Below are 21,727 nucleotides of genomic sequence, written 5' to 3'. Positions count from 1 at the left end.
CATTGCAGAAAAGAATTTTCTTAGAATAGTTTGTGAACATTGGCTTCTAAATTATCATTTATTCAGGTCGGTAACTAGTCATACACTGAACAGCAGCTACATTATTATTATTATTATTATTATTATTATTATTAATATTATTATTATTATTATTATTATTATTATTATTATTAAATTTGAGGTGATTTCAATGAAAATGGAAATAGGTAGTCTTACTTATTCAAGTACGCGAGGGTTGAATAATAGGTTTAATAATTCTCATGAATCCCACGCAACTTTCTCAGTGTATAAGAAGCAACTTAAATATAGTACAATCACAATGCATGTCAATATGACATTTTAATGTGTTGGAGGAATGCGTGGCGGTTTTGTCACTTAATTGACAATTTAAAATTAAGCTGGAAACTTTATACCTAAAAATATAATAAATTTTAAATTATCTTCTTAAAAATGTTCTATTTAATCTCTTGTCCAATTGTAATCACGTTATTTTCAATAATTTATTTCTAGCTCTTTTGTCTTCTCTTGCTAGTGATACATAACATGACTAATGCGATTACGTTTGTTGACATTTCCGACAGGTGCTGAAAGTCCTCCGTGGAGATGAAGTGAAATTCGAAATGAAACAGCCTCGCGATTCTTCATCGTCTCCAGAGCTGAAAATGAATGATAAAGTTATCGAATACGAAAGAAGTCCTGCATTTATCCACTATAAGCATGAATTGATTGCAGTAGCATATGCACTACCCAGCAAAGCTCTGCATTTAGATCTACTGAACGATAGCTTGGTGTTTGTTTATGATGGAGAGAGAGTCATGTTGCACGCCGGCAACCATTATCGCAACCAAGTCAGAGGTCTGTGTGGCACATTCGACGGCGAACCATCCACAGACTTCAAGGCACCGCAAAACTGCCACGTGAGAGATGTTGAGGACCTAATCCTTGCCTATACACTCGTAAGGGATTTGGACAGGTCACGATTAAGAGATGAAAACATTTGCGTGAGAGAGGACGTCCAGCTCGTCAACTTGACCAACCTTCGCCACGCTGAGAAATCTGGCATCAGACCGTATGATATTGATGACGATTCATCTTCTTCCTCATCGTCTTCGTCTTCGTCTTCATCTTCCTCTTCGTCGTCCAAATCCAATTCCACTTCGAGCTCAAGTTCGGAATCAAATGAATCCGCTCTTCCCAGAGGTGAAAACAAGCTCCATCGCGCACAACAACCCTCACGGAACTGCCACATGCATCTTCACAGAATAGTGACCCATAACGGAAAACAATGTATCAGTAAGTTGGCCCTGACAGAATGCGCTCCTCTATGTCGCGAGGAAGCTCACACCACGAAGACCGAGGCATTTGTATGCTTCCCACCTGGACCAACTGCTGACCATTATACGAAACTTGTCAGGAAGGGAGTGAGTCCAGATTTCAGCAGGAAGACTGATATCGTCAATTTACGTGTAACTATTCCTTCGAGGTGTGTTTCAAAAATTTAATTAATCCTTATGTTGTTGTATAAGATAAGAGATAGGGAATTTATTTGATTTTAAAAGAAATGTTGTAGTTACTATGTATTATTTATTCACAATATTGTTTCACAAAATTAACTAGAAGCATCTATATTTATGTATTTAATAAACGAACTGCAGATTTAATTACCAGCATTTTATTTATTAAATTAGGATAATGTCAAAAAATCCAATGCCACACCTTCAAATGCACAAATACTCTGACTGGCTATCCTCTGAAAAATCATAGATCTTTCCTCACGAAGCGACGTGTCCTGAACTGATTGTGGAAACCATTCTGGTGTGTTGTACAATATCTTAAGCATTCCATGCTTCGCAATACTGCTCATTTAAAACAGTTACTGATAAATATTTATCTCAGATAATTTAATATTTAATTTAGACAAAAATAACGGTAATTGTAAAGAACGTATAACACAAATTTCACAGGAATGAAACACTGGTGACTTAAAAGTGAATACTGTCTCCATTACAGGCAAATACGTTGAAAATCTTGGAATTTTCGAAATGTTTATCCTCCTCTGAAGTCAAAGACAAATAACATCTTATAAATGCCTTAAGTTACATGTCATTCTTTACTCAAAACTGTTCCTAAAATGAGCTGTTGAATTACTGACATAAAGTAAGGGATAGAGTCCTTAGAAATGGATTACATAATTTGCCTGTTGGCTTGCCTTGGCTTCCAGAGAGCCAGATCGGAGACATTCATGTTTGATTGGCCTTTCGAGAATCGAATCCGGGATGTAACAATTCACTGAGACTCAATTTGGCCCATTGTGCCCTATATATGATGATCCTTCCAATCAGACATCTAGCTTGGTGACATTTGTGACTCCATTGCCGACAGGCATGTGATGCAGCATGAGCCCTTGCAGAGCCAGGTCCTATCCCCAGAAGAATACCTTACCCCGAAGCATGTGAATCCTATTTCAGCATCGAAAACCCTTATTACTACAAAGATTTCACCCCGTCTATTTTAACTATTATAGATCACAGAAGAAAGGAGAACGTGGTGAGAGGTAGTGGAATTAAAGTGAGAACGGAGTGCCCCGAGAAAAATAACTTGCCCTACATCTGCTTTCTTCGTCATAATTCTGTTTCCTTTTCCTAAATTCTATCAAGAACTCAGAATACTGTAAGTACTACATTCTGGATGTATATAGAGCGGAAACATAAAACAAAAAGTGCGGTTCACAAGGTTCCATTTCAGTCACAATACACCCGAGCATAATGAGAACTTAAAAGCTAGTTGGAACTATAAATGATGTGCGCGTGAATGAATTGTTACGATATTATTGTAGCTGTTTGAAAGTGAAACACTGAATTATATTATATTATATTGTAGAAGTTAAAAATGGTTTGAAGCTAACGGTTTAGTCTTAAATGAAAACAAAACAGAATCATTAACATTTAGTTTACAACATGCCTGGAAATGTGGTTGACAAGAAGCTAACCTGGGAACAACATATTGAACATTTAAGCAATAAATTATCCATGATTTTATTTATTTTAAAACGTTTAAAATGATTACATTATTAAAATATATTAAGACTGCCTATTACGCCTATTTTAACAGCATTAAAAAAATGGTACCTTATTATGGGACGAGCACTCACGTCGTCAAGATTTTTAAATTACAGACAAAAGGTCATCAGTATTATAACTAATTCCCGTTATCATGGACATTGTCGTCCTTTATTTATTAACTAGAAGATCTTACATGTTACCAGTTTATATATTTTTAATTATTAATGTATGTCAAACAAAATTTTAATAATCACACTTTTAGGAACGATAGTTAATTGTGAATGCTCACATTTAAATACATTTATTTTAACATTATTTCCGTTCTCGTTGTCGTTTCCGTTCCCGGTTTATTGTGAATCAGCCTTTAGAGTCTATATATTTTACTTAAGTCCAGAACAATAGAAAAAAGTTTTCCCTTGAGAAAAATGGAAATTATGAATGAAATGTCTTAACGCCGAAATATGCACATGCATTCATGAACAACCATCCGTCAATTATCTTAATTAAACATGATACTTGTAATTACATAGTTTTATTAAGATATTCAGCTCCGATACAAATATATATTTGCATATATTTCTCATCACTGGAAATAACCATTCGGAAAAGGTGGAAATTCGGCTTTTCGGAAATGTATGTATTCATGAACACTACAATTGGGTATATACCCGGTGGCAGTGATATATAATATACAATAATACCATTACAATAATACAGTAATTACAGCAATAAAAATAAAATAAACGTAAATTTTCTTCTAACTATAAATAAGTTGATGCAATATACCTAGGACTATAAATAAAAAAACTATGCTATAATAACGCCTGCAATAAGCAAAAGTAAACCTAACTTAAAAGTACTTTTATTTCACCCAACTGTTACCAACTTAAGTAATTACATATACCTTAATTAATTACTAGGCTTCGAGACTTCGGACCCGATAGAGTAGTTCAGTGGGAAATCCGCATAACGGCGTACTGAGTATAGTGGTAAAGCGTACAGTGGGTGGGGGTACTGTAGAATGAATACCAACAAATACGCAAAGGAAAACGCTCTGGATTTGAAGGTTCTGACGAATAATTTGGTTTTCATACAAACCCATTTTCAAACTGTGTCAAACTATTATATGGTTAGAAAAGTCAGAGCAAGAGATGCCGGAAGCCCTCAAATTAGTTGAGGAAATGACACAGAGAATTAATGAGACAGCAAATACACCGGTTACTGAACGTGTAAAACAGAAGTGGAATTCAATTTTATGTAAAAATAACGGATATGGAACATTGTGTAAGATAAACAGCAAATTAGTGGACATAGAGTCACCCGAGAGTAAAGGACTGTCTCTTGCAGACTGCAATGATGTTAGGTTTTTTCGTTTTGCTCCTATCAAGTCATGCGACGTAGAGCTCAGCTTTCTACAGTACAAACTGTGTTTGGTACACAACTGAGAAAGATTTACGTTTGAGACACTGGAAATGTATCTTGTAGTACATTGCAACTCGGTACTGTAACTGCACTTCCTAAAGACGACCAATAGGATAAATGAAGAAATTAAAATTGCTACATGTTTATTTCCACCATTAACACTGTGTATAATTAAACACAAATGCTTATAAAAGACAGGAGAATAAATGCTTTTCACATTCTTTTGACATTGTCATTGTGTAATGTATATTTACTTTCAGAATGTACATATGTGTGTGTTTCCCCATACTACCGTACTCTACTCTAAACAGCAACGTTGTTACCTCAACACATCTCTACCTTTCAATACCTGCAGTGAGTCAACAACCTATAGTGCATGCACAGTAAACTTATTGTATAGGGTCCAAAGTCTCGAACGAAGCCTGTTAATTACATATCAACTTATTTACATATCATCTTAATTAATTACATATCACCTTAATTTATTTACATATTTTAATTAATTACATATCAACTTAATTAACTACGTGACAACTTAGATAATTATACTGCACCTACAATTACATTTTCAGTCTAACCTTCTCAACCTTTCCTTAAATGTACTATTGATCTTGAGAGGACAACCTTGAAAGATTGCCGCAGGTAAGCTGTTCCAGTCTACTATTGTGCGGTTAACAAAGGAAACTTTTGCTATGTCCGTTCTTTGTTTTCTGCATTTAAACTCCCTAATATGATCAGCCCTGCCTAAGTATGAGGAATTCGGAATAAACGCGTCGGAAATACGGCATTCGGACTGAAGACTATAGGCCTACGGAAATAACGAACTTCGCAAATATGAGTTTTCGGAATGATGGATTCGAGAATACGTTCGGGAAGGGTTTCAAATAAAGATTATTACATAAGCAAATACGTATAAGGGAGGAAATTGCTCGAAGAGAATAAAAACACGGGAGCCAGGAAACTTAAAAAATTAGGGCCAAATAATAATAATAATAATAATAATAATAATAATAATAATAATAATAATAATAATAATAATGAATTGTTTTAGCTGGTAGAGTTAAGGCCGTAAGGCCTTCTCTTCCACTCAACCAGCAAAAAGTGTATATACATATGCATGAACTTACGAAGAATTCAACAATTTGATTTAGATGAGAGTTACATGTATACAAGAGTTATTTACGAATTAAACAACAAAATAGTATGAACTATTGATTAAACACTGAAATAAACTGTGTAGCGGAATTAAGCTAAAATACATAGAATGTTAATATATTTCAAATAATATTAGATAATAGAAAGAGATTATTATGAGACAATTTTGAAAATGCAGCACTATCAGGATGATGTTTAAAGAAAGAAGTAACAATGTATTCAGTTATAGTTTAAATCATTATGACTGGAGTGAAATGCTAATAAGGTTATCTTTTAAGCTGTTTTTAAAAGTGTTTATTGTCTTGCAGCCCCTAATACTTTGTGACAAGGAATTCCAATGACGCGAGGTGGATATTGTAAAAGATGATGAATAACAAGATGTTCTATGAAGAGGTATACTGAGCGTGCACAGATAAGTGATCTGGTATTTACGTCGTGGTTAGAGTATAGATAAGAGAAACGAGACGAAAGGTAATTTGGTGTTAAGGTGTGCAGAATTCGAAAGAGTAAAGACAAAGAGTGTAAAGTTCTGCGTTCTTTAAGTCGGAGCCACGAAAGACTTGCGAAGGACGGTGATATGTGATCATAACGCCGGATGTTGCACACGTATCTGACGCACATATTCTGAGCTCGCTGTAACTTGACTGACAATTCAGAACTTAGATCACTTAACAAAACGTCACAATAATCGAAGTGCGGCATTACTAGGGTCTGTACTAGGGTAAGTTTTAGTTGCTGGGGCAAGAAGTTTCTCAAGCGACTCAAACAGTGAATGGAGGAACAGATTTTTTCTATCGTTCCTTTAACTTGAATATTCCAACTTAGATTATTATCAAAAAAGAAGCCAAGATTTTTTACGACAGATGAATAAGGAATTAGCAGATCTCAGGAACTACGAGAATGTTGTAACACTACGACCATTTAATCTTAGATCAGAGGTTAAATTGATCCTCGTTCTAGCTGAACTTGGAATTTTGTGTTGTATAAAGTCTAATCTGAGATTAATTGTCTTAAACTAAAGTCAACGTTGACTAAAGAAATTTCTCCGATTAAGTTAGATGATCCAAGTTCAGTTATTTCTTTTCTGTTTGAAATATACGAGTGACAGATTGTGCAAATAAAATATTCATTATTATTATTAATATTAATAGATATGTTAGGTACATGTATATATATGTATGTACCTAACATATATATATATATATATCTTTCAATTTCTTGCCTTAATACACAAACATTCTTATATTTTTATTAGGCTCTATCGTGTTCAGCAGTATCAAATAACATAACCTATAATTATATTATGTTTATAACAACCATTAATTATTAATAGATAAGATAGGTACATTCATAAATGTTCAATTAACTGTATTACTAAACGAAAATGCCACGAAAATTGTCGTTTTATAAAGCTCTATTATGTTTAGCAGTATGAAACGCCATAACATGATAACAACTTGGAGAACAGTCAACCTTCTTCTTATTGTCCGCCATTATTTACATTGCACAAAAAAACAGTGTCTCCAACAGAGTGTAATACGGAAAGTCGCCAAAAAGTAGTTGTAAAGTCGCTAGATTTCTCATTATCAACAAAGAAAGATTAAATTTTGTCACTATGGGGTGCTAAAAAGGTCACTAAATCCCTATTTAAGCAATATAAAAGTTAAAAGAAATTGTTGTTGAAAAATATTAGATTGGTAACACTGAACAAACCTGTTTAACATGGTCCGCGCATCACGTATTTCACCTGTTTATGAGATGTTGCCAAATCCTCTCACGTGAACATAGATTGCATTTGAACCAAGGTAATTTGATCGCAGAAAAGTTTTATACAATAGAAGAAGTGTCTGAACTCGGTTCACTTTTCGATCTTCGATCAAAGTTGATCTTTAGTCAGGGAGTTTTATACACATCGTAGCCATTACACGTCGGACGTCAGAAGTATTGGACAGGCATAGATACGGCGGCGTGGCTAGGCGGGGCGTCGCATGGGCCGACTGGCATTTGAGCGAGGGGACAGTGGCCGCATTGCCTGCGGATGTATTTTGGTGTGACGCACATAACCTGCCGGACACTGTTCCCGTCGCGTCCAGCAGCTTTTGTTGGATCCTAACGAACAAAGGAATGAGTTACAGGGCAGCTCGGCAGATAAAATCTCCGAGCACCAGTGGCGGATCGGCTACGTGCACACAATTCTACATTTAAATGTTGTAGCTCTTCAGACACATGAGATATCTGTATGTAGTAAAGTTATCTACAGGTAGGGCGTAAGTCACTTTACGCCTGTAATATTTTAATATTTTGCAATTAATACAGTAGAACCCCAATTATCCGTCACCCTATTAATCGATTGGCGGTTTATCCGACTTATTGGTGTTACTTAAGAGATTCAAACCAGTATTGCTACGACCTACTCACAAAATCAGGAGAAAACCATCTGGCCGCGAAACCCCAAGTGCAAGTGCACAAATATGGCTGGTTTAGATGTATATAAGCTTAAACAACTTTGCAAAGTAAAATATTAACATCTTCGGAGTTTTGTTATGAAAATTGCTTCTATGTTTGGCTCAACCTTTATTTGTGAATAGTTCTTTCTCAGTTGGCCATTGTAAAATCCAAATCAATATCACGCATTTCAGACGAAAATTTATTCTATCAGCTCACAATTCCAATGTCTGACATAACTCCAAATTTTGAAACACTTGCTGATTTACGTGACGAACAAGAATAAACGAATCCTTTCTTTTAAGGGCATGAGTCAATTGACGTAAATTGACAAAACAAGAAAGAACTACAGTAAGAAGCTTAAAAAATAGCCTAATTGTTGTTTTTCTGTTTCTTAGTAATGTGCTTGATATTTTGTTGTGAATCTGTTTTTCCTTAGTTTATTAATTTTATTTTCAAAGGATGCAAATTAGTGACTGATGCCCTTTCAAAACAAATAGGTTCAGATTATGGCATTACTTTTTAACTGTGGTGAAATTGTACGTTTTATATCATTTTATAAGGTTTTTACAGTAATTGTTTAAATTAGAAATACAGTTATGTTTCAGCTTTTTGTAAAATAGTTTCTATTTGTTTTGGAAAATTTATTTCCTTTCATTGTCATTATTCATAAAAATAACATTTGTAGAAAACTGTGTATCTTTTTGTCCTGCGTAATTACTTAACGTTCAGTGTTTCAATACTTCATGCGATCCACCACTGAGTATTACGTTAACAGGTGATGCGTGTTGCAGCAATCAGAGTAGTACGGCGCATCTCTTTAAATGCCCACTTCTGATCTACTTAAACCTATGCGTTAGAAAGCCAATAAAAAAGAAGTAGGGCAGTAGGTCGTGAAAATGGTCAAAAATGTTGTTTTTTTTTCAGTCCCATTTTGAAGAGCGCGTCTTTCTGAACAAAACCATATATAGGTTATAATACTGGCTTTATCTAACCTGGCAGAGTTAAGGCCGTAAGGCCTTCTCTTACACTCAACCAGGATTAAAACTTCCTTACATAGTTGAACATATAACTGGATCGGATTTAATTAATTACATACTGATACGATTTAGGTACATAATGAGGTCAAAAGAGGTAGATACATAAACAATTACCTCATAAAATAAAAATAAACATGGTGGGATACATATTAATGTTGTTAGAACCAAATACGAATCACACAAAAACAGAAACCGATAATTCAATAAAAAATGTATACAGTAAAAATAAAAATAAACACATTGGACTACATATTATTATTAGATTACAAGTAAGTAGGATTCACATAATTAAACCAGGAACCGACAATTGAATAAATTGTACACAATAAAAAATAAGATTAATAAAAAATAATAAAAAACACCGAAGTGGGATACATATTGGTGTTAAGTAAGAAAGAAACACGATTTACATGATTACACAATAAAAATAAGAAACAAAAAACAAAAATAAGTATAGTGGATTACATTGCATTAAATATTTGCAATGCGTTAAGTCTGGAAACTCATCATAAGATATTTCTCTAATTTACATTTATAAGAAATTAAAGTTCGGCAGCCCTTGACTTTAGGTGGCAGAGAATTCCAGTGACGAGAAGTAGCAACAATGAAAGTTGAAGAATAAAGAGCTGATGTGTGGAGTGGTATTTCTAGCGTGTTATATTGTGACCAAGTATTTAAGTTATGATAGCGAGAAAGATTGTTGAATCGGACAGATAAGTATGTCTGTATGTATGTTAATATGAAATTTTGTGATTTAAATTAGCTTTTAAATGGCCATTGCGGTTGCTAGAAACACTACCACACCCCATTTAGTGTCAACACGCTCCTTTGTAATGTGTATATTGTTTTATAAATTTTTCTAATCAGAATGCAATGCTGAGGGATATTTTGTCTTAAATATTGGTATCTACTCCATACTATATACATGCTTATATATCTAGGAAGCCATAATTCTGATGTTTATAGCTTGTGAAGTTTGTCTCTTTGTTTGTTGTTTTGTGTTGAGTTTAATTTCGTTTTCAAAAGTTTTTAAACATATTTATATTAGTGTAAAGTGTTCAAGATGCCTTGGATTAAGAAATTCAACCCCAGACAGAAACGCAACTCGAAAGACAATAAAGTGAGTAACGTAAATGCAGGAACACATAGCAAGTCTGTACTTCCTAACCTCCAAGGCGAAAACAGTTCTCATAATAGATCTAGTGCTTCTAAAAGAAGAATTAATTATTTATAAAATGAATTAGAACTTGACAGGCCTAGCCAACAAGATAGTATTAGAATCTAGCATATGTAAGTTTGTAAATATAGTTATGTTATCAGTTGTTAATAGAAATAGGATATATGATGTAAATATTAGGTTAGCATATGCAGTGAGTTGCATTGGAACAAACTGCAGCTAAACTTTTTGTGGGATGATGAACTTACCACCGCCATCGACAAAATTTGTGAAGTCATATACTACCAAATTCTTTGAAGGAAGTTGCACAAAGCTCTATGTTAAATGCTGCAAAAGAAGCCAAAATTGCAAATGGTAGTTGTGATATTGTGGCTGCATGTGATGGCAGCTGGCAGAAAAGAGGACACACCTCTTTAAATGGTGTTGTGACGATAACGTCAGCTAATACTGCAAAAGTATTGGATGTCGAATGCCTTACAGAGCATTGCCATGGTCGTCTGAATGGAAAACAAAACCACAAATACTACAGTGGTTCTAGTGGGGGAATGGAAGTGGAGGGTGTAGTAAAAATGTTTGAATGATCGTATTGATACCGAGGTTTGCGATATGTGAAATATCTAGGCGACGGGGATTCAAAGGGTTTTCTGAAAGTGAATGAGGCAAAACCATATGGTGACAATGTTCAGGTGATGAAACTTGAATGCATCGGCCATGTTCAGAAGAGGTTAGGTTCAAGACTGGGAAAATTAAAAAAAGATTTAGCAGGGAAACAATTATCAGACGGTAAGCCTATCAGTGGACATGGCCAATTAACATATGCAGAAACTTACAAGTTACAATTGTATTTTGGTCTTGCCATATGGAGGAATATAGGCAAATTAGAAAGTATGAAAAAATCTATCTAGACAACATTTTTTCACAAAGAGTCAACTGAAGCTAAACCAAGACATCAACTGTGTCCACCAGGGAAAGACTCTTGTTGTGGGTACCAGAAACATCAAGCAGGAGGCCAACCATACACATACAAGAACTCATTGCCTCTAGCAGTCTTGGACGCCATTCATCCTGTTTACAAGGCACTGTGTGATAACAATCTTTTGAGTAAATGTTTACATGGTGGTACTCAGAAGGTAAATGAAAGTTTTAATCACTGCATCTGGCAAAGAATCCCAAAAACTGAGTTGTTGGCATGAGGACAATACATATTGGTGTGTTAGATGCAGTGATATGCTTTAATAATGAATGATGTCAAGAAAAAGTGTACTGGAGAATATGGGGTTAAAACTTGGTACAAACACGTTGAATGTGATGCTTCAAATCGACACTGATCATAACACTAAAGCAGAAAAGGAAAATTTGGAGTCCACAAAAGAGGCAAGGATTGAGAAGAGGAACAAGAAAAGGAAGAGAGAAGATAAAGAGACCCAGGAACAAGATCATTATGGCCCAGGAATGTTCTAAGAATGGGTGAGTGTACTGAAAAACTTTAAATGCAATTTCCCGTAACCTTATTTTTTTCTCATTTAGGTACATGTAATATTAAAAGTATTGACCCTAGAGAGATGAAATTTTGCACACTTGTTTTTTGATGACTATGTGATATTGAAACTCAGTTTTTAATTGTCTAGTTTCAAAAATGAGCTATTTCTACAGTGTTTTACATGTTGTGAAAACAAATTTTTTTAATCGGTAAAGTTTAACCTAAGGCAAATAAAACGACTCTTGCTAGAATTAAACATAAGCTGAGTTTCAGGTATCTATAAGTATGTGTAAGGTCTGTAGAAAATTTGGGATGTTTTGCATGATTAGTTTATTAATAAGATATACCTATTTATACACATGTTAATTTTTTTTAATATAATACAAAAAATTTAAAAATTTTTACAAGACAAATGAATTACCAAAATCAAATGTTCTTTACACAGACACATTTAGCATTCTTTAGAGATTATGTCGTTAATGTTTTATATATCAATCATAAAAATTGTGCCATTTAAGGTGTAAAGAGTGAAACCATGTTTTGCTATGATTTTAATGTACGCTTACAACCTACTGCCCTTAAACCTATGCGTTAGAAAGTCAATAAAGAAGAAGTAAATTTGTCTACTAACTTTCAAATTTCAAACTTTAAAATGATAGAATAAAGCATTATATTTTGGATAATATGTTGATTGGAACCATACTCGGAACCTTGACTCTTCAAAATAATTTTCGTTTCTTTGAGAGTTTTATCAAATATTTAGCTGAAACTCAGGAATTTGGGACTATTTGGAACCAAAACAAGTAATTGGCCTTCTCTCTCCAAAATAATTCATTTTTCTTTCAAACTCTTATAAAATCTTAAACTGAAACTCAGGGATTTGAGTCTATTTGGAACCAAAACAAATAATAATTATTGGCATTCTCTCTTCAAAAGAATTCCCGTTTCTTTCAGAGTCTCATAAAATATTAAGCTGAAAAATATTAGTTACATTACTGAAGAGTAATGTAATTTCATTATTTCGAAATCATAAACAAAATAATATATTACAGTTAATCAAATCATAAAAATTAATGAAATAGAAAGATCTCTTAAGTTGAATAGGAAGTACAAAATGCAAAATATGAATAAAAATACGAAATTGATGCTGCTGGTCTTCAAAATTTTAATTATTTAACTACAATGAAGATCAAAGAAAACTTTCAGTATGCCAGGCAGACATAACTTGTATAAAAAACAACTTAAGCTTCATATTGTAACTTGCAATCCTGACTAGCTATAAAATAAAACACCTCCCATACTGTTTTATTTTGATCGGATTATCTTAATACATTTTAAAATACCAGCAGTAGTTTCTGAAACTATTCACACTTCTATCATTCTATTGACAAATGATGTTCCAAACCATGATTTGTCCTCTTTACTTTAAAAGTTAAACATCTATGACTGTTCCAATAGATTCTAATCCATTAGTAGGGCCTATGTGGGTTCCAAATACACATTGTTCATGCTGTTTGCTTTAACTGCCTCATTCTCATGCAACCATATTGGATTTAGTTAATGATGGTTCCATAACGCACTTTATCCATTAGTATCTTGTTTACGGGAAGAATTTGGTGGTCCACACCTGTGGAGTAACGGTTAGCATGTCTAGACGCGAAACCAGGTGGCCCGGGTTCGATTCCCGGTTGGGGCAAGTTACCTGGTTGAGGTTTTTTCCGGGGTTTTCCCTCAACCCAATATGAGCAAATGCTGGGTAACTTTCGGTGTTGGACCCCGGACTCATTTCACCGGCGTTATCACCTTCATCTCATTCAGACGCTAAATAACCTAGATGTTGATAAAGCGTCGTAAAATAACCTACCAAAAAAAAAAACAAAAGAATTTGGTTGGTATTAAAAATGTTTAGAAACATAATCAGATATTGAAATAAATCTGAATGGAAGATATTTCCATTTTTATAGCTATTCATCATTGCAACAGTTACAACATACATCTTAGGTTGCTTGTTATAGAAGATTATGTCTGTCTGGCATACTCAATTTTCTTGGTGATTCATTGTACTTTAACAATTCAAATTTTCAAAGTCCAGTGAAGACTATTGTTTCTTAACATCAGCGATCTCATGGTTGACTTGTACCGATAAGACAGAAAACTCACACAGCCCAGGCGAATACAGAGCCAGCCTGTTTTTTTTAGTAGATTATTTAATGACCTTGTATTAACTTCTACGTTACTTAGCGTTGATGGAATTGGTAATAGCGAGATGGTATTTGGCGAGATGAGGACGAGGATTCGTCATGAATTACCTGACATTCGTTTTACGGTTGGGAAGTTCTCGGAAAACCCAACCAGATAATCAACCCAAGCAGGAATCGAACCCGCGCCGGCGTGCAACTCCTGAACAAAAGCCAAGCGTTTCCGCCGAAGCCACCATGCTCCATCTTTACATGATAGTATATCTTATTTCTCACAGTACATGTTCTAAGCGTTTGAAAACAGCAGACATACATTCAGTATCAGTCTAGCAATGATGTGTGACAGTAAAAGGAAAAACTAGTCTCTAGAACACATAGTTAGATTGTTTAATATGTTCAGTAAAATCCCGGATTGCTCAGCCTTATAGGCTTTGACGGTAACAACGTTTATCAATTTCACTATGCTGCCATCTAGCTACTGCATAAGAAGTCACGTTATAACTATTACTTGAATTGCATGGTGCACCTGTACTTCCATCTAGCGTTGTTCCCAATCGACGGTGGCGATCCTGGTGGTTGTTCTCCTCCACATGTTACCATTTTTAACATGGGGATGGCCAGTCTGTTATATATGTGATCTGGGGTTCACTTTGGCTACCACCTGGTGCAAATTACGAAGGAAAAGATGTTTATTTTGCACTTAATTTACTCCTTGAATATATTTTCGTTATAGATTATTCATAACTAGAGGGCAGATTTGTTTGCGTTATCCCTCAAGGTTAGAACGCATGGACTGTGTTGCTACTGCTCGCGTCGTATGCATGGACTGTGTTGCTACTGCTCGCGTCGTATGCATGGACTGTGTTGCTACTGCTCGCGTCGTATACATGAACTGTGTTGCTACTGCTCGCGTCGTATGCATGGACTGTATTGCTACTGCTCGCGTCGTATGCATGGACTGTGTTGCTACTGCTCGCGTCGTATGCATGGACTGTATTGCTACTGCTCGCGTCGTATGCATGGACTGTGTTGCTACTGCTCGCGTCGTATACATGAACTGTGTTGCTACTGCTCGCGTCGTATGCATGGACTGTGTTGCTACTGCTCGCGTCGTATACATGGACTGTGTTGCTACTGCTCGCGTCGTATACATGAACTGTGTTGCTACTGCTCGCGTCGCGTCTAACCTGTTTCGTTTTCTAACCGCAAACAGATCCGCCCTCTATTCATAACACTTGATCTATATAGAGAGTCCACACCTGTGGAGTAACGGTCAGCGCGTTTGGCCGCGAAACCAGGTGGCCCGGGTTCGAATCCCGGTTGGGGCAAGTTACCTGGTTGAGTTTTTCTCCGAGGTTTTCCCTCAACCCAATACGAGCAAATGCTGGGTAACTTTCGGTGCTGGACCCCGGACTCATTTCACCGGCATTATCAGCTTCATTTCATTCAGACGCTAAATAACCCAGATGTTGATACAGCGTCGTAAAATAGCCCAATAAAATAAAAAAAAAATCTATATAGAGACAGAAAAGCCAACAAACAAACAAAATAAAGGAAAAACAGAGCGGAATTTTGCTTAAGAAATTCCTTCACGTCTAAACCTAAGGTTTCTCGAAACAACGGAAGTCTTCCGAATGGGACTTAGCGTTTGACAGCCAATCATTTTTTTTTGTCAAAGACTTTAAATATCAGTCAGAACCTCAATCAGAGGTAATAATGGATTTATACTTTTGCATATTAAGATTCGTTGGCAATTAGAAATAATACAAAATATTTACTAGTAATCATATTATCACTTTTCTTTGAGAAAGCTGCAGCAGCACAATCGCATCACAGTACTTTCTATACATAAATGGACGGTGACGCGAAATTGAGTCAGACCTTGAAACGTTTCACAGAGTTTAAGCATTGGATTGTCATGTGTTTCTTTTTTTTGGGTTATTTTACGACGCTGTATCAACATCTAGGTTATTTAGCGTCTGAATGATATGAAGGTGATAATGCCTGTGAAATGAGTCCGGGGTCCAGCACCGAAAGTTACCCCGCATTTGCTCGTATTGGGTTGAGGGAAACCCCCGGAAAAAACCTCAACCAGGTAACTTGCCCCGACCGGGTTTCGAACCCGGGCCACCTGGTTTCGCAGGGAGACGTGCTGACCGTTACTCTACAGGTGTGGACGTCATGTGTTTCAGTGTGGTATATTTTACTCCGTAATGGAACTAATTTCACATATCACGAAATAAGGTGTATCACGAAATTATGTAAGTTTACCACATACAAATATTACTTATACGTAGTTCTGAGTTATGCGTAATTTAAATAATTCACTGTAATTTGCTTCCATATGTATTTGGGTTATACTCATACGGTCTTACTAATAAAAACTCTATATACAGACGTTTAACTGTCTTATACTTATACAATGAGTAGCTCGTTTATGTCGTGTGTAAATTCCTTACTAATAATCACTACATACGTCGTGTATAACAGTACAACTGTTACACAGCTACGTCATAGTTTCGTCATTACTTCGTTACGAAAGATAATAGAATATCTGAGGTTCTCTATTGCACCCGGTAGAGCGCTCTAGTGTGGCGTGTTAAGTATCGATAGTACAACTGGCTCTAATCGATTACCACACTATATTTTGGTCAAAGAGTACAAGCTACAGTAATATTATTCTAATTATTCTGTGCTCTTTGGTTTGTTCTTCTTTGGTTACTAGGTAACCATCATCATAAAATGACAGTCGATACGAACAGCTGCTAGAGGGGCGGCCATTTTTTATCTATATACAACGCTTAAACGAGGGGTTTCGTGTATATAACTACTGCAAAGCAATTCCCATTGTATAGTTACAGCCTGTTTATACGTCCGTCGCTTATGCAGGGTTTATTAGTAAAGTTTTCTGTCTCAACTCTGCATAAGTCTAGTATAAAAACTATACACGGTTTATTAGTAAGACTGATAATGAATTATAAAATAAAATGAAGTGTATAATTTTTATACAGGAGAGAGAAATCTTCTTCCATCCTGAACACCATCATTTGTGATTCGTTTCTTGGACGGGAAGTATGGCGGGAGAGTTCGGTTTCTTTTCATGTTTTATGTGACATAGTCATTTAATGAAGTGGGTGAGCTTAATAAAGCGAAGCAAATTGCTCGGAATCGACGTGGATCCAGTGAACTGCAGCAGCGGTACTCGAAACTCGTTAGTAACTTCAAATTGAATGTTGGCAACGGTCGGAGTCTCGGTCGCGGAACAAATAGAAGTAAACAAGCTTAGAACCTCTTGCTTTGTATTAAACTCGAATTTATATTTTGATAGAATGCCAGATTACTAGCAAGTACAACGTTATGAAATCTTCAAGGTTTCCTCCTTTATTACATTTGAATTACTACAGACTGGAAGATATACAGCCGCACTCATATTTAGAGAACCTACATCACTCGGAAAGTAAGAGAACAGTCTCACATGTGTACTGTACCTGGACACTGGTTTAACGATTTACAGTCTTACTAATAAACCTTGTATAGTTTTTATACGAGACTTATTCAGAGTTGAGTCAGAAAACGTTACTAATAAACCGTGAATAAGCTATGGACGTATAAACATGCTGTAACTATACAATGCGAATTGCTTTGCAGTAGTTATATACACGAAACCCCTTGTTTAAGCGTTGTATATAGGGAAAAATGGCCGACCCTCTACCAGCTGTTCGTATCAACTGTCATTTTATCACAGTCTGCTATATACAGTCGCGAAGCTTGAGGTGATTTTTTGCAAATCTCGCGATAAAGCGATCCAAGCGGTTAGCAACTAGAAACAATAGACTGTCCACTGTCGACTTTGGATTTAGAGTTGACTGTGTCGTATTTCCATCGAGTGCTAGGTCGTTGCGTATTTCGCATTGATGCTTGTGAAGAAAAATCCTAAAATCTATTTCTTATTTTACTTCTAGATGCAAAAAGTGGTTAATAAACAGCAGAAGGGAAGATTTAATGACAAAGAATGAAGCATATCTTTATAATAATATAAAGTTTTGCTCTCTTCTTGCTTTCTTTCGAAAACACAGAATTTATGAATTAAAACAAAAATTAATTAATCTGGAATGCAGTTCCAACTTTATTTGATGTTTCAAATAAACCTGTTCTGTTATTACCTGCAGCTGAGAAACAAAAGCTTTGCACTAATTCTACGTCTGTATCAGCGGATTCCTTGAATAATTGTGCATTTTCACACAACTTAGGCCTACTTTTTTTTCAAAGGATATGTTTTTAATTATAGCTGTTAATTTTGTTGTTATTTTTATTTGTTACTTTACTAGAGACGTAGAAAAAGTAAGTCTGTTACAATAAAATTTAATGATCACGTTTTATTTCCAATTCTGGTGTGATTATTATTGCTTAACCACATCCCACTTTGTTAATTACGTAAGCCTACACTACAAGTACCGGTACACGTAAGTTACTCCCATTAATTCATATTTCCATTATTATTGTTATTATATTATTGTTGTAAAGGGAAATGCAAATTAATATTTATTGGTTTCATAGTTCATTATCGCTATTATCTTGAATGAGTGAAGCGATTATAGTAAATTTCAGTTCGTTTTGCACAAACAAAAATAATATTAACCTATTTATTGCAGGTATCTTCGACTTTATGGCGGAATTTAATATACTTCATTAAAATAATAAATGAACTTTATCCATTAAATATTTCAATAATGGAAGGACGGTGTTAACTTTTCCAAAAGAACCCGACATCGAAAGTGTAACATATTTTGTCGTCTGCTAGGAGCATAAACAAATAACAGAGCTAGGAGAGATCTGTGATGATGAGGCGATAGTAGCGATCCTAGTGGTGGGCAACTACCCATGTTTGCATTTTTACTACATACTGAGCTTCGCGACTGTATATAGTAGACTGTGATTTTATGATGATGGTTACCTTGTAACCACAGAAGAACAAACCAAAGATCATAGACTTATTAGAATAATATTGCTGTAGCTTGTACTCTTTGACCAAAATGCAGTGTGGTAATCGATCAGAGCCAGTTGTACTATCGATACTTAACACGCCACACTAGACCGCTCTACCGGATGCAGTAGAAAACCTCAGATATTCTATTACCTTTCGTAATGAAGTAATGACGAATCTATGACGTAGCTGTGTAACAGTTGTACTGTTATACACAACGTATGTAGTGATTATTAATAAGGAATTTACACAGGACTTATAAACGAGCTACTCATTGTATAAGTATGACAGTTAAAAGTCTGTATATAGAGTTTTTATTAGTAAGACCGTTAGTATACAGAAACTATTAGCACTTGATACAGTCAAAATGAAAATTGACTAAATGTAAAAAATGAGTTCAGAAAGAACCTAATATATATATAATGGAACCAACACATTAATTACCTTTGTAATAAATTACGTAAAATAGTATATTATTTTGTTTTATTGAGGAATTACTTGTCAATAAGTTTATTACGCACAATATATTTAACTTTATTTCAATCGGTAATTATGTATGGAGTTATAGGATGGGGTAGCTCATTTAAATCCAATTTTAATCCACTTTATTTATTACAGAAAAAATAAATAAAATACATCTTCATAAACCTATTGATTTTCCATCTCAAAATTTCTTTTTAGTCTTTAATGTACTTAACGTAAGACAAATTGTTATATTGTATTAATAAAATTCATACATAAAAATCGAAATAATTTTGAATGGTATTCTCATAGTTATGAAACAAAAGGTATGAATTCTTTAAGATTGTTTGAACCAAAATGCAACACTATTACAGTATTTAATCATAGTAGTAATTTAGGCCCAAGAATATATAATAAATTTATATTTAAATATCGTAATCATGTCAATTCTAATAGTTCTAGTATTAAATTTGAAAAGTTATGTATGGATTTTATAAAAATTGAAAAATTGTAAATTTAAATTTATATACTATAATTGCATAGTAGACATAAGACAAATTTTATTGTATAAGGTACTTATTAATTTCAATTCAGGAATCCGCCCCTGAGCACGAGTTCTCCTCTTTCAGGGGCGAGCTAAAGTTTTTTCTATATACTGTATAATATATGTTATGTTATAATTATTAGCAAAATAATAAATAAATAAATAAAATGCGGGTGGAACGTAAGGTAGTACATTAATTATAGGATGTGATTCCTTAAAATATAACGAACAAAAAAGTCTAATACCATTTTGCTCGTTTTTGCGAGGTTTTTGAAGAAATAATACTTTTATACCGATATTTCGATCGCGAATTTTACGAATAATGTTTAAAATTCGGTAAAATTCTTGTATAACAACGAAGAGAACGTTTGTTATGTTCACGTTGCGGCAGTATTTTAATTAGGATATTTACAGATTTCGAATTAATCGATTGAAGAAACATTGGAAACATTGATTGGCGAGTCACGAAAGAAGGTCTAAAAATCTGGTATCACGGTCGGGAGAGCATACGATTTGCGTACTCACAACTGTTGTGATGTTTACATTGCATTAGTGTGCAGTTGGTCGTACAGCGATACAGTTTAGTTTGTTTCAATACTACGGGATGCCAGATTCACAAATCATGATCCAGGCTGTGGAAGAAATACGGAACATTGAAGGACTACGGGCCAGAATTCGTCATAATTGGAATAGAAGATATGAAAACTGCACGCACGCTGATGGTGGACTTTTGAACCTGTAAGATGTGAGTGGAATGTGGTTTACACAGTTTATTACTCTTTATTTCATTACTAACGCCCAGAAATAGTAATTTGTAAAACAACAAACTGTAATGTAAACTACATCTTGTTTCCAAAGTTACATCAGTTTTATTTTTTCATTAATTGTAACTGAAACTTCAATTCCAAGTGTTTTCACAAATTTGGATATAATTTCCTGATTTTCACGTTATTTCTTGTTATTGCTGAACGTATTTCTTGCTTACATTAAAATTATTACGCCATACTTAATATTGAATTGTTAGTGTATTGCTTTGTAAGATGATAATTCTGTATTCATTGTTGAACTGCGCCCGACCACGAGCTATTTTGTTCATTCGGGTTATTAATTAACATTTTCTGACATTAAATTACACAAACTAAACAAATAACAGTTCCGTCCCGACCACGAGCTATTTTGTTCATTCGGGTTATTAATTAACATTTTCTGACATTAAATTACACAAACTAAACAAATAACAGTTCCGTCCTTATCTGGAGTTTATGTAGGTCATTTTTGCAAGATACACGTTGAGAGGTAATTGAATTAACCCACCCCCTTCAAGTCGCTGACCGTATGGTGTGTGGGGTACTACTTATGCAGCGTTGAGACATCTTGCAATTGCCGTCAGCGCCTTCGAAACACTTGTAATCATCTCATTATCCGTAAATCCTAGTTTTATTTGACAAAACTTACTGTAAATAATGAGATCTATGGCCCCTGTCAATTAATGTACTACCTTACCTTCCACTCTGTATATACACATGCAGTATGTAACATTGAGGTTTGTTTGTTTCTCGAATTCCACAGTTTGGACTTCACGCTTCATAAACTTCTCAAGGATTCGTTCTCTTATATGATTCTTTCAAAGTACTGCAAAATTGAATTGTTCAGAACCATAGTGGGCCAAGCGCAATTTACTAAAACCGTAGAAAACAAGGGTTAAAATGAAGTTATCACCATAATTCAATGGAAACATATAGCATTGCCATTAAGAAC

The 21,727-nt window shown here is 34.8% G+C and overlaps 1 protein-coding gene across 1 annotated transcript in view; it reads left to right on the top strand.

Annotated features, from left to right (window-relative positions):
- Positions 1–1,661, top strand: part of LOC138707539 (vitellogenin-2) — a 28,413-nt gene extending 26,752 nt beyond the window's left edge. The window contains exon 20 of the mRNA XM_069837081.1: positions 582–1,661. Within this exon, the coding sequence (XP_069693182.1) occupies positions 582–1,502 (921 nt within the window). The 3' untranslated portion in view covers positions 1,503–1,661. The remainder of the gene's footprint in view (positions 1–581) is intronic.
- The last annotated feature ends 20,066 nt before the right edge of the window (positions 1,662–21,727 follow it).

Source organism: Periplaneta americana, chromosome 10 (genome assembly GCF_040183065.1).
Source record: "Periplaneta americana isolate PAMFEO1 chromosome 10, P.americana_PAMFEO1_priV1, whole genome shotgun sequence".
Taxonomy (NCBI): Eukaryota; Metazoa; Arthropoda; class Insecta; order Blattodea; family Blattidae; genus Periplaneta; species Periplaneta americana.
Note: the sequence above shows the minus strand (reverse complement) of the source record. Positions and strands in the feature narration are given on the sequence as shown.